This window comes from Schistocerca gregaria, chromosome 4 (genome assembly GCF_023897955.1).
Source record: "Schistocerca gregaria isolate iqSchGreg1 chromosome 4, iqSchGreg1.2, whole genome shotgun sequence".
NCBI classification, from domain to species: Eukaryota; Metazoa; Arthropoda; class Insecta; order Orthoptera; family Acrididae; genus Schistocerca; species Schistocerca gregaria.
Genome location: NC_064923.1, coordinates 78141815 through 78156103, shown reverse-complemented (window position 1 = coordinate 78156103; position 14289 = coordinate 78141815). Strand labels below are relative to the sequence as shown.

General features: G+C 40.3%; 1 protein-coding gene across 3 annotated transcripts in view; it reads left to right on the top strand.

Annotated features, from left to right (window-relative positions):
* Positions 1 to 14289, top strand: part of LOC126268134 (protein bric-a-brac 2-like) — a 129017-nt gene that overhangs the window by 58252 nt on the left and 56476 nt on the right. Inside the window, exons 7-8 of one of the 3 annotated variants that reach the window (XR_007549096.1) lie at positions 12502 to 12684; positions 12795 to 12881. The exons of 1 other annotated variant lie outside the window; for it this stretch is intronic. Coding sequence is in view for 1 of the 2 variants with exons in the window: in XM_049973665.1 (XP_049829622.1) it covers positions 12502 to 12684 (183 nt within the window). In the remaining variant the exon portion in view is untranslated. The remainder of the gene's footprint in view (positions 1 to 12501; positions 12685 to 12794; positions 12882 to 14289) is intronic. One more of the 3 variants, XM_049973665.1, reaches the window with a different exon arrangement.

The window sequence follows — 14289 nt, the reverse complement described above, 5'->3', positions numbered from 1 at the left end:
ATCCATCATTTATTGGCAACTCCATGGAGTGTTCTGTGCACTACGACCACATAGTGGGTAGAATTGGAAGGAAAATCAGCATTGGCCATATTTTGTTGTTTTATTGTCAGCAAAATCGATTTTAATTGTATATTACAACACAGAGGATGGTCACTAAGTGATCGAAAATCGATTTTGCTGACAATAAAACAACAAAAACCGGCCAATGCTGATTTTCCTTCCAACAACCATCACGTCCGGAATTGCTACAGAGTGGCTCCAGGACTGCTCTTATGAGTGTAAACACTTCTGCTCTTCGCCAAACTCCCCAGACATGAACATTATTGGGCATATCTGGAATGATTTTCAATATGCTGTCCATAGGAGATCTCCACCTCTTTGTACTCTTAGGATTTATGGACAGCCCTGAAGGATTTACGGTGTCAGTTCCCTCCAGCACTACTTCAGACATTAATTCAGTCCATGCCACATTGTGTTGTGCACTTCTGCATGCTCTCAAGAACCTGACACGGTGTTAGGCAGGTGTACCAGTTTCTTTGGCTCATGAGTGTAGTACCAACTTTTCCATTTGAACTGATTGTAAGAAAGACAAGAATATTGTAAAGGCTGAGACTGGCATTTGTTTCTAAGCATTGTTGCGGCAGTGGTGCTGCAGAAGATTTTTTCATAGGAGAGTTGCAAATAATGGACTATTGATATGTGTGGTAGTTGCTGGTGATGTATCCAACAAGTGAATTGAGAACTGAATCTTAACCTTAGTACTCCTGAAGTAATGGTAAACCTAGTGGACAGCCCGCATGCAAAATCTGTAGTGTAAACCTGAATCTAGGTGTGTACATTCTCGACGTGTGTGGATGAGGGGTGGGGATGCGGAGTGAATCTTCTGATGTTTGTTGCGGCTGAAATTGATTTCGGTGATGGACAGCTGATCATATCCAGTTGTGACTTTGATCTCAGGCACAACAGTCTGTGGTGATGTGCTTAATCACAGTGTTGATTCTAGTTGGATAAATGTAATGTGTGCCTTCATTCTGGTCATCCTCCAGTGCAAGGCATGGAGGATACAGAAGCAGAATGTTACTGACATAATAACCAGACAGCCTTCTTCGTCTTCCTTTTCTTCTTCTTCTTCTTCTTCTTCTTCTTCTTCTTCTTCTTCTTCTTTTCTGGCGAATAACAGAACATCACCTGTGCTGCTCGATGAATGCTCTGACTGTTGAGTCTGTTCTTCCAGAAGGTACTCTGTCCATTCCTGCTTACCTGATGACATAACCTTGTTGCTGACACTCCTTCATTAACCGTTACTGGTGCAATGTTCCTGCTCACATGTAAGACCTAAACAGTGTGTTCTGTTCTGAATGTAAAAATGTTATCTGAAAATGATAGGGAAATAGTTCTTTGTGTAGGAAATGATACACTGTTGGTTTGATCCTTATCTGGTTTTATACTTGTCTTAATTTATTGGAGTGTCCAAGATTGTTGATCAAATTATTGTATTATTCTGCTTCACAGAAGTAGTCCAACAGTTGTATATTTTCTGTTTCCACTGGACACATATGAAAATTTAGGTTTTTACTCTTTGAGATATAAAAAAAAATGTCCGACATGTGTGTCATAATGTTTTACACAATTTTTTTTCACTACATCTTCTTACAGCCACCACTCGCCACAAAAACTCAACAATTCCCCTGATTGGCCTAAAACTGGCCCTTATACGGAATCTTGACACTTTGTCATGTTTTCAGCATTATTTCAATAAAAATTTGCGTAGTTTACAATGAACAGAAACTTGGACATTTTTTCCTGATAGCATGGTCTGCAGAAAACTTAGATAAATGTCACATAAATAGTTTCTTAACAAGCAGAGCTTTCCAGTGCTAAATTTTGTGGGTTGAAAATTTTGACAATTAATATTATGTTATGCAAGTTTTTATTAAAAATAAATTAATATTTTACTTGCTTATAATAGTGGTGACTCTAATGCTGCAGTTTTTTTTTTTTTTATACAAAACACACTATCCCAGCTCATGCTGGAAGCTAATAAATCGAAAGCCATTTGCACTGTGATCAATTTGTTTCGTCAATAAATAGAATTCCATTTAGTTTCTTTCTTTTATGAATTAATTGTCATACACAAAGATCAGTGTTAGTTGAAAAATTACAGCATGATCATATGTATATGTTTGTTGTTTTGTGGTCTTCAGTCCTGAGACTGGTCTGATGCAGCTCTCCATGCTACTCTATCCTCCCAATAACTACCACAACGTACATCCTTCTGAATCTGTTTAGTGTATTCATCTCTTGGTCTCCCTCTACAATTTTTACCCTCCACGCTGCCCTCCAATACTAAATTAGTGATCCCTTGATGTCGCAGAACATGTCCTACCAACCAATCCCTTCTTCTAGTCAAGTTGTGCCACAAATTTCTCTTCTCCCCAATCCTATTCGATACCTCCTCATTAGTTATGTGATCTACCCATCTAATCTTCAGCATTCTTCTGTAGCACCACATTTCGAAAGCTTCTATTCTCTTCTTGTCAAAACTATTTATCGTCCATGTTTCACTTCCATACTTGCCTACACTCCATACAAATACTTTCAGAAACGACTTCCTGACACTTAAATCTATACTCGATGTTAACAAATTTCTCTTCTTCACAAATGCTTTCCTTGCCATTGCCAGTCTACATTTTATATCCTCTCTACTTTGACCATCATCAGTTATTTTGCTCCCCAGATAGCAAAACTCCTTTACTACTTAAGTGTCTCATTTCCTAATCTAATTCCCTCAGCATCACCCAACTTAATTCGACTACATTCCATTATCCTCGTTTTGCTTTTGTTGATGTTCATCTTATATCCTCCTTTCAAGACACTATCCATTCCGTTCAACTGCTCTTCCAACTCCTTTGCTGTCTCTCACAGAATTACAATGTCATTGGCGAGCCTCAAAGTTTTTATTTCTTCTCCATGGATTTTAATACATACTCCAAATTTTTCTTTTGTTTCCATCACTGCTTGCTCAATATACAGATTGAATAACATTGGGGAGAGACTACAACCCTGTCTCACTCCCTTCCCAACCACTGCCTCCCTTTCATGTCCCTCGATTCTAATAACTGCCATCTGGTTTCTGTACAAATTGTAAATAGCCTTTCACTCCCTATAGTTTACCCCTGCCACCTTCAGAATTTGAAAGAGAGTATTCCAGTCAGCAATGTCAAAAGCTTTCTCTAAGTCTACAAATGCTAGAAACGTAGGTTTGCCTTTCCTTAATCTAGCCTTTAAGATAAGTCGTAGGGTCAGTATTGCCTCATGTGTTCCAATATTTCTACGGAATCCAAACTGATCTGCCCCAAGGTCGGCTTCTACTAATTTTTCTATTCGTCTGCAAAGAATTCGCATTAGTATTTTGCAGCTGTGACTTATTAAACTGATAGTTCAGTAATTTTCGAATCTGTCAACACCTACTTTCTTTGGGATTGGAATTATTACATTCTTCTTGAAGTCTCAGAGTATTTCGCCTGTCTCATATATTTTGCTCACCAGATGGTAGAGTTTTGTCAGGACTGGCTCTCCCAAGGCTGTCAGTAGTTCTAATGGAATGTTGTCTACTACCGGGGCCTTGTTTCGATTCAGGTCTTTCAGTGCTCTATCAAACTCTTCATGCAGTATCATATCTCCCATTTCATCTTCATCTACATCCTCTTCCACTTCCATAATATTGTCCTCAAGAACATCGCCCTTATATAGACCCTCTACATACACCTTCCACATTTCTGCTTTCCCTTCTTTGCTTATAACTGGGTTTCCATCTGAGCTTTTCTCCAAAGGTCTCTTTAATTTTCCTGTAGGCAGTATCTATTTTACGCCTGGTGAGATAAACCTCTACATCCTTACATTTGTCCTCTAGCCATCCCTGCTTAGCCATTTTGCGCTTCCTGTCGGTCTCATTTTTGAGACATTTGTATTCCTTTTTGCCTGCTTCATTTACTGCATTTTTATATTTTCTCCTTTCATCAATTAAGTTCAATATTTTTTCTGTTACCAAAGGATTTCTAGTAGCCCTCGTCTTTTTACCTACTTTATCATCTGCTGCCTTCACTATTTCATCCCTCAAAGGTATGCATTCTTCTTCTACTGTATTTCTCTTCCCCATTCGTGTCAGTTGTTCCCTCATGCTCTCCCTGAAACTCTGTACAACCTCTAGTTTAGTCAGTTTACCCATGTCCCATCTCCTTAAATTCCCACCTTTTTTCAGTTTCTTCAGTTTTAATCTACAGTTCATAACCAATAGATCGTGGTCAGTCCACATCTGCCCTTGGAAATGTATTACAATTTAAAACCTGGTTCCTAAATCTCTGTCTTACCATTATATAATCTATCTGAAACCTGTCAGTATCTCCAGGCTTCTTCCCCCCCCCCCCCCCCCCCCCCCCCCTCAATCCATATTCACCTACTACGTTTTCTTTTCTTCCTTTTCCTACTACCGAATTCCAGTCACCCATGACTAGTAAACTTTCGTCTCCCTTCACTATCTGAATAATTTCTTGTATTTCATCATACATTTCTTCAATTTCTTCGTCATCTGCAGAGCTAGTTGGCATATAAACTTGTACTACTGTAGTAGGCTTGGGCTTCGTGTCTATCTTGGCCACAATAATGCGTTCACTATGCTGTTTGTAGTAGCTTATCCGCAATCCTATTATTTTTATTCATTATTAAACCTACTCCTGCATTACCCCTATTTGATTTTGTATTTATAACCCTGTATTCACCTGACCAAAAGTCTTGTTCCTCCTGCCACCGAACTTCACTAATTCCTACTATATCTAACTTTAACCTATCCATTCCCCTTTTTAAATTTTCTAACCTACCTGCCCGATTAAGGGCTCTGACATTCCACACTCAGATCTGTAGAACACCAGTTTTCTTTCTCCTGAGAATGACGTCCTCTTGAGTAGTCCCCGCTTGGAGATCTGAAGGGGGGACTATTGTACCTCCAGAATATTTTACCCAAGAGGGCGTCATCATGATTTAACCATACAGTAAAGCTGCATGCCCTCGGGAAATTTTACACAGTGAAATTATTGTGTATCATGCTGTGTGTTAGTTTTGTATTGTATTATTCACTTGGTAAATCTCAGTCTGTTACATTACACTGGGAAGTCGTCTATGTTCTTGTGTACATTGTTGTTTAAGGTGAAATGAAGGGTTTCTTCTGATCAGTTTCTGCACTGGACCTCAGAAGTGCCTGCAGCACGGAATCTCCATTTGCATCATGCATGATCAGCCAATGGTGTACGTTTTAATTGTAACCACTCTAGTGTAGCCCCCCAACAGTGGAGTTACTGTGCCAGAGAACAGGTGTTTGTGGCCTGTGATTGATGAAAGTGGTTTCATAGAAGTGTACATGAAATGTTTTCACTCTGTAAAGAATTGTTGGGGTTATCAACATCAAATTAAATATAGGCAATTCAGGAGTAGGTATATGTCTTCTAGCTCCAGAGGTGATGAAGAGGTTGAAAGAATGTGTGAATGAGGGAAAAGATATTATTCAGGTAGTTTAGGGAGATGAAAATTTCACTCATCATAGTAAAGGACTAATATAAAATGAAATGGGAAGCTGGCATGTATTATACTTCATTTAAGAATCACAAAAGAAGGTTGTATACGTAGAAGAGACCTGGAGGCACTGTAATGCTGTAGGAATGTTACACAGTGGTAGGACACAGATGTCAGAGCCAGATTTTAAACTGCAAAATGTTTTCAGGGGCTGGTGTGGACTCTGACCATAATTTATTAGATACGAACTTCAGTTTATTACAGAAGAACTGGCAGAAATGTATGGAATTATGCAGATATGAGCCAGATAAATTGGAAGAAACAGAGGTTGTTGAGAGTTTCAAAGGGGGCCGAAGGCAGTGAATAACTCAAATGCGGGAAAATAATACAATAGAAAAAGAGTGGGTAGCTGTGACAGATTAAGTAGTATAGGAGGCAACAGACAATCAAATAGGGCTAAGGACAAGACCAAAAAGAAATCCTAGGATAACACAACAGATATCAAATTTAATTGAAGAAATGGATCGATTACAATATGCAGAGTTTTAATGACCATAATGTTCAGGTAACAGATTCCTTAACCTGAAGCATTACTCTCAAAAGTGATTTCTGTAAACAAATTTCACCAATGTGTACTTGCAGCTTCCCATAGGTGAAAAACAAGGCAAATACTGGTGTTAAACATGCCTCTCAGTATGTATCACTACAATTGGTCACTGTTTGGCATGGCCAGTATTCCACAATTTATCAGAGGAATCTCAAACATTCCAAACTGTGTTGCCTACCTTTAATATGTAACTATAGTAGAACTACTCAAAAACAACATATGGCTAGTCTAGAAGCATTGTTTGTCTGCCTACAAGAAAACAAGTTGTATGGCCAACATGGCAAATGTAGCTTCTGTGTACTGAGCATAAATACCTAGGGCATATTATGAAAAGAGTAATATGTGAACACCATTGATAAACTGCCACTGACACAAAATTTAAAATAGTCATTTCTGGGTAAAGTTAAGTATTAGGTGAATTTGTACCCCATGTGGTCCACAATGCTTATCCACTAAAGTAGCTTCACACTAAAAGTGAACCGAGCGAGGTGGCGCAGTGGTTAGACACTGGACTCGCATTCGGGAGGATGACGGTTCAATCCTACGTCCGGCCATTCTGATTTAGGTTTTCCGTGATTTCCCTAAATTGCTCCAGGCAAATGCCGGGATGGTTCATTTGAAAGGGCACGGCCGACTTCCTTCCCCGTCCTTCCTTAATTCGATGAGACCGATGACCTCGCTGTCTGGTCTCCTTCCACAAAAAACAATCCAACCTCCAACACTAAAAGTGACAAATATGAGTGGTCTGAGGTATGCCACCAAGCCTTGCTGAAATTGAAAAATATGTGTTTTTAAGTTGTCATACTTACGACAGCTGACAGACGCTGCGTTGCAGTTCTCTTGTGTTTGTTGTAGCACCTGGGATATGATTTTGATGACTTATGAATACTCTAATGGGTTAACACTGTGAGGGAATGGCTTTTATGAGTCACTTTAGCTGAAGACAAATGATGCACTACATGTTCTTGTCCCTGAGGATCTGGCAAATTTTTGAAAGTGATGATTTACTCTTTAATCTTTCTCAGTGTGGTGCTGCATACCAGTAGGCTTGTGACAGTAGACAGTATTGACAATGAAGAGAAGTTACATGCCCTCAGCTGACCTGCAACATAACTACAAGACAGTGTATCAGTACCAACTAGAGGATTATCTATCTATCGCAAAATGAATAAGAGACTGTGCATATTACATGTTGGATGATTCACATGAAATGTTGCACTGTGTAGACAGATCTTGAAGTTGAGAGACTTGTGCCACCTAAAATTGAGCTAGTTGTTTGGTATACTGATTAAATTTCAGCATTGTGACTATGATGTAAGTTTGCTGACTACAATGATCAGATACCAAATCCCTAACTTCAAAAAAGTCTCAGCTACTGCAGTCAGCTGTCAGCCATAACTTTTGAATTAATTTATATAGCTTACTACGTCAAAAAGAAAAATAGCACTAAGATGATTCGAGTTTGAAATACTACTTCCTTTTCAATGAATCTGTGGAGTAAATTATCCATTTTTTTTCTGCTTCATTGAAACTGACAAAAGGCACTAGCTGTGGTGGTGCTGTTCCTGACACTCATGTTGTATCAGCAGCTCCTGATTCTGCTCTTTGGTTGACAATGTGCTGTTGCTTCAACTGCAGTTACTGCTGACATTGTTCTTGCTGTTTGGCTGATTGCAGCTGCAGCATCTGTGTCTGTCACTATTGCAGTTTCAACTACTGTTTCCACAAATGCAGAACTTGTTGATCCACATTGAAGTAATCACTGCATTGTAGGAATGTAGGTTGTTGTTATTTTTCTATCAAACTTAATGGTAAGAAAGTTAGGAACACTGTTGTACCATACCATACGACACAAACAACAGCATGGCCACAATGAACCAAGGTTTGTTCTTCTTCTGCATACAAGCGAACAGCAGTTAAGAACATAGACACAAACTTAGAAACAATTCAGGTACAGATACAGCAGTTGCTGATAAATAATATGAACATGATATGAGGGCGAATGCGTGCTGCACTGTTCTTATAAAGAGCAGAGCTCCAGTAAATGGTGCGGCGGGTGCCGTGACCTGTGCACAAGTCGTGTAGCTCACCACAGGCAGCCTCTGGTGGCTAGGCCACACAGATGCAATTGGTGAAACATTCCAAGTGTAGTGTGCCAGCAACCTGGTACTGTGGCACCTATCCAAGTTTTGCGTACAGGGTTATAGGCTCCTTCCCTTCTTGGGGAAACAATGCTCTGCTGATGTGAGCGTCAGGGCAACTGTTGAAACATCAGTGGCCTCTGCAGCGTGTACCACAGGCGGTGATGACAGTGGCAGAAGGAGACTCCAGGCTGAAACCAATGAGTAGGGGTAAGAGTGGTGTGGCCTTGGTCATGCATGGTGTCTGCTCCTCTGCAAAATTCTATAAGAGAGTACCAGTGACAAGGGCACTGGTAGCATATAAGTATCCTGTTACTTGACATGGTGGGACTGTGCCAACAGTGAAGGTACCAGCTGCTTGCTTGAGAATGCCTGCCGGCCGGGGTGGCTGATTGGTTCTAGGTGCTTCAGTCCGGAACCGCGTGACTGCTACGGTCACAGGTTCGAATCCTCCCTCGGGCATGTATGTGTGTGATGTCCTTAGGTTTGTTAGGTTTAAGTAGTTCTATGTTCTAGGGGACTGATGACCTCAGAAGTTAAGTCCCATAGTGCTCAGAACCATTTGAGAATGCCTATGTTGAACGACCTGAAGGCACTGGTCCAGCTGGCGATGGAATTGATGGTGGCAGTGAAGCATCGTGGGAAGGCCGGGCAACAGGTTCTGGGGAACTGGGGGACTGGATCGGCAGTGACAGCATCTGTGATCCTGGGGTCCATAATAGGAAACCCTTCTAGTAAGACAGAAACAGCCCACTGCTGGAGGCAATGTGCTGCTTTGTTGAGCAGTGAAGCAAAAGGATTAAACAATGAAACCAAGGGCTTGTGGTCAGTTATGAAGTGTAACTTAGGCCCCTATAAGAATGCGGGGAACTTTTTGAGGGCATAGGCAAAGCTAACACTTCTTTTCGACTTAGGAGTAGTGCTGCTGAGCAGAGTTGAGTGTTTTTGACATATAAGTTATCAGACATTTGCAACCCCCCTCATATCAATATACAAGAACTACCCTAAATCAATACTGAGAGGTGCCCATAGTGAAAACCAGGTGGTAGCCAGCATGGAAAGTAGCCAAACAGGGATCAAACTGTAATTTAGACTTCAAAAACATGAATGCGCTTGTTGGCTGGCATTTCCTAAAAGGGAACGTTCTTGTGGAGCAACTCGTGCTGGTGAGGGGGGATATGACCTGGCTGAATCCAGAATGAATTTGTGATAGTAAGTAATTTTACTTAGAAATGATTAGAGTTCTTTGACATTTCTAGGGTGAGGCAGAGCTGTTACCAAGACAACATGATGACGTAAAGAATTCACACTATCTCAGAAACCCACAAACCCCAAATACTTCATGGTTGATTGAAAAAAGTTTGACTTGGCCAAGTTGCATTTCAGCACTGCAATATGTAAGACGGAACAAAGAGCAAATGTTATGTTAATGATCTTGCATTCAATGCATCTCTCACACTGATGTCATCAAGATAGTTGGTGCACCCGGGAACAGACATTGTCAGTTGTTCCAAAAAATGTAAAATATTAGGGCCTATAGCTACACCAAATGGGAGGCACTGATATTGGAACAACCCAAAGTGCATATTACTGACAAGGAGCCATTTAAAATCCTCATCCAATGGAACCTGTAAATCAGCTTCAGATAAATCAATTTTGGAGACAAACTGACTCCTGACAAATTCATCCAGTAACTCATCCAGATGGGGCAAAGGGTAGATGTCAGTTATAGATTGTGCATTAACTGAAACTTTAAAGTCACTGCAAAAGGGGGGGGGGGGGGAGGTTAGACCAGTCACCTGATGTAAGAGGCTGTGAAACCCCAGATGACATCACTCTGTTAAAAAAAAGTGTGGCAATGCTGTGGGTAATGTGGGCTGCAAAATTAATGCCAGAGCCTAATCTTTCTGAGAAGAGAGACGAGAACTCAGAAGACAGAGAATCTTACTGCTGGTAAGGGACCTGAAAATGAGGTACATCATATCGGAAATGGTGAAACCAAAAGCATTGAAAGTATCCAGACCAAACAAATTTGTGGTGCCTGTATCATCCACTACCAAAAAAGTCAGAGAAAGAACCAAAGATTTATACTTAGTGGAAGACGTAAACTGCACCAAAATTGGAATATGGTGCTTGTTGTATCTCACCAGATATCAAGTAACCAGAGACAATGCTAGAGATCCCAAATTCACATAAGTGTGGGAGTTCAGTAAAGTAATTTCTGCGCCTGTGTCTGCTTGTAGTCTGAGCTCGCTCACATTTCAGTAAAGATTGCACTGGAGGCTGACAATTAACATTCATGTTCATGTCTGCAGGATTGAGCTGAGAATGACACACAGATGCCATATGTAGTTTTTTCGTAAAGTTGTTGTAAGGCACCGAGCACAGGGGATGTGGCCTGGCCATGTTGCATGAAACAGTATGGGCTACATGAGAGCATGGAGTGCTGCGGTTGGTGTGGTTGTTATTTGACAAGCTGCTATCCAGTATGGCATGGATGCTGTGTTTGTAAGGATGCCACATTGACCTCTTGCAAAGAACATCACGATAAGGGGAAAAGGGCAGTGGGTATGCAAATTGCGTGGAAACCTGTGTACTGACAAGTTCATGGTAGGAACTTTAAGGTCCTGCTGCTGCTGCTCGAGGAGAGATTGAAGCACTGCCTCCATGTACAGAAGAACTGTAGGAACAACCAAATAGACTGAGAACATGGAGCTGAGCACCACACTTGTTGCCAGTTGTATTGTGGTGTAAGACACAAACAACAGCACAGCAGCCACAATGAGCCACAGGTAATTCTTTGTCCACATAAAAGAGAATAACAGTTGAGAACATGGAAATAATCCAGGTACTGATACAACAGTTGCTGACAAATAGTATGAACACAATGTGAGGGTGAGTGCCTGCAGCACTGTGCTTATAAAGAGGAGGACTCTGGTAGATGCCATGCCATGTGTAGAAGTCATGTGCCCCACTGCAGGTAACCTCTGTTGGGTGGCCCTTGCAAATGCAGTTGCTGGAATGTTTGAAGTGTAGGGTGCCAGCAGCCTGATGCTGCAACACATCTCGAAGTATTACACACACGTGTTCAGCAACTGTGAAGGCAGTGAAATGGAATACAAATGTGAAAACTTGAAGCTGTAGCAGAGCTTTGTGAGTATGGTTTTGAGCAGCAGAGCTATGGAGAACAGGGCACAAATGGTAGTGACTAATGAAATATTCATAAGGTGAAATCAGAAAACAGAGTAAATGCGAAGTAGAAGTAGTGGTAAGCCAAATTGAGAATCCCCTAGCAAAATTCATGGTGTAAACAAATAAGAGGCACCTTTTATACAGGTATTTGAGTATAATTTACTCATGATGGTTTCATACACAAATACTGGAGTGCATATCAGTTCGCTGTGGCAGTTTCCTTCTTGTGCCTGGCACATTTCAGGCCTGGTCTGTTGCTCAGTTGTGCACCTAACACAAGAGCTTACAAAAGTCTTCAACTCGGGGACTTGTAGCTCATCTTAAGAGATTAAACCAGTGAAAGAATGCACACTTCCGTTAAGTATACTAATTGTATTTTTTACATTACATAAATGGCACAATATGTCACTTGTGTGATATATTTTTATTTAGAATACATTACTGGCTGCCAATTAAAATGTATGAAGCCCGCACATTTCCATTTTAAAATAACACAAAATACTTTGTTTTCTGAAGTAAGTACAAAAATACAGTCATAGCAGATATTTATAAAAATATTAATATTTTTTTTTCTTTTCTCTCCACATGGTTTTAGGATATCTTTTCTTGTGCAGGGATGTCTATCAGCCCTGATAAACTGAAGAGAATTTTTGTTGGTTAAAAGAAACTTTATTGAGCTTTATGTTACTTACAAATTATATGATAAGTGATATGCATGTAAACAAACCATAGGCTTTGAATGACTTGCCATGCACTTTTTAAAAGTTGGAGCCATCTTCTTCTTTATTTTCAACTTTTTGAAGAAGAAATGTATAGTTAGAGCTCGAGTGACATTAGATTCAATGTGTTTATTTTATGAAACATGACACTGTTCTATTTCGACAATGCAGAGCTTTTTTGTATCTGAACTTATTGCGGAATGTATTTTTCATGTTCTTTCTCACTATAGAGTTCATTTGCATATTTAATGTGGAGCAGTTGGATTGTACCTAACAGATACCCAAGAAAACGCTGTATCGTGAGAAGGCCCGCCTGGTTGAAGCAGGTCGCTTACCATCAAATTGCATACGCAAGCGCTCTGGGACATCAGATGCATGTAAGCAGTTGAGGTTAAACGAAGCAGTAGCAGCATGCCAACAAGGGAAAATGTCTCAGGCAGCAGCATCAGTTGCTTACCAGGTACGGCTCATACTCATTAACAATTTTTCTACTAATCTTTTTTTTTTACTGACTTGTTGTCTGGTATTTCTTGAATAATCTGTGATATCCTTCTAAAATTGGGATTTCAGAGGAATGGCTAGAAGGAATGGTAACATTTCATGTATTAGAAAGGAAGTTACCCAGGGTCTAAGTAAAAGGAGGCACAGTGATATAAGGTAAGATTGAAATTAAGTTACATGTCAGAAACAGAGAGTACTTGAAACTTTTTTTTTTTTAAGAAGGCCTGGATTGTTACTCAAAATGTTAAAATGTTGAAACTGGAAATGAGTAAAAGATTAGAGCGAGAGAGAGAGAGAGAGAGAGAGAGAGAGAGAGAGAGAGAGAGAGAGAGAGAGAGAGCGCAGTCTCTGATTATGTGTAAGAGAGGAAAGAAAATCAGCTAAGTCCTCAAGGGAACCATTGCAGCATTTGCCTTCCGAAATTTAGGGAAATCATGGAAAACCTAAACCTGTATGGCTGGACAAGGATTTGAAGCACTGTCCTTCCAAATGTAATTCCATTGTGCAAAGTGCAAACAGTTGCATTACTCACTAGAATCAAAACTGGCAGGAAAGGGGGGAGGGGGGGGAAAGTGAAAAGGAGAATGTGTAGTCCAAAGGATAATGGCACAAAAAAGGTGGGAGCAGGGGAGAATTTTTACCTTCAGGAGGCATAACTGCCAGTACAGGGACAGAAAATGTAACATGGCAGTACACATTCCTTTCAGAATCGTATATGCCTTCAGAGCAAAAAGTGGGAACAACATTTTTCTTCACCTCTGACTGCCTTACTCTTCAGACATGACAGATCCCGCTTAATCTGAGTAGCAAGTGATCAAGTGATTCCCCTCCACACACACACACACACACACACACACACACACACACACACACACACACACACACACCTGCCCCCTCCTTCACAATCCCCTGCCCTGAAGAAGGAAACTGGCCAGATCATCTGTTTCTAAGTGGATTTAGTAATTCATGTATATGATTTACCTTTGTATAGTTAACTGTCTGCTTGGTATGCAATGACCTTTCCGCTAACTGCAGATGGGAAAGTTAAGGGTTGTGAAGTTTGGGGTAATGAGGGCCATTCAATAAATTCGTATTGCCTAGTGCATTGGTTATTCAACTTGTACGTTTAACTAGTTATGTATCAACAATGGCATGGTTGATACAATCCATCATATTGTAAGCACTTGGAGAAAATTGCTATTGTGACCATTTTGTCCAACATCTTCTGAGGCATGTTGCCGTACTTTTACCACAAGTGAAGATAAGTCTGTCTCCCCACAAACTGCAAGTTGCATTTTTGAATCTTCACACCAGTGGAGATTACATCTACTTGACACTGCATATTTTGAAGGTTTACCTCACAGATTATGTTAAAGCAATTTATCAAGCACAAAAAATACATGAATACAATCATTTGCCTTATAATCACTGAGCCCATTTATAAAATTCTATTTTTCTGTCAAACATCTCTTTAATCAATTTTTGCATAAAATTTCCTGACAGATTGAAACTGTGTGCCGGACCGAGACTCAAATTCAGGACCCAGGTCCCGGGTTCAAGTCTT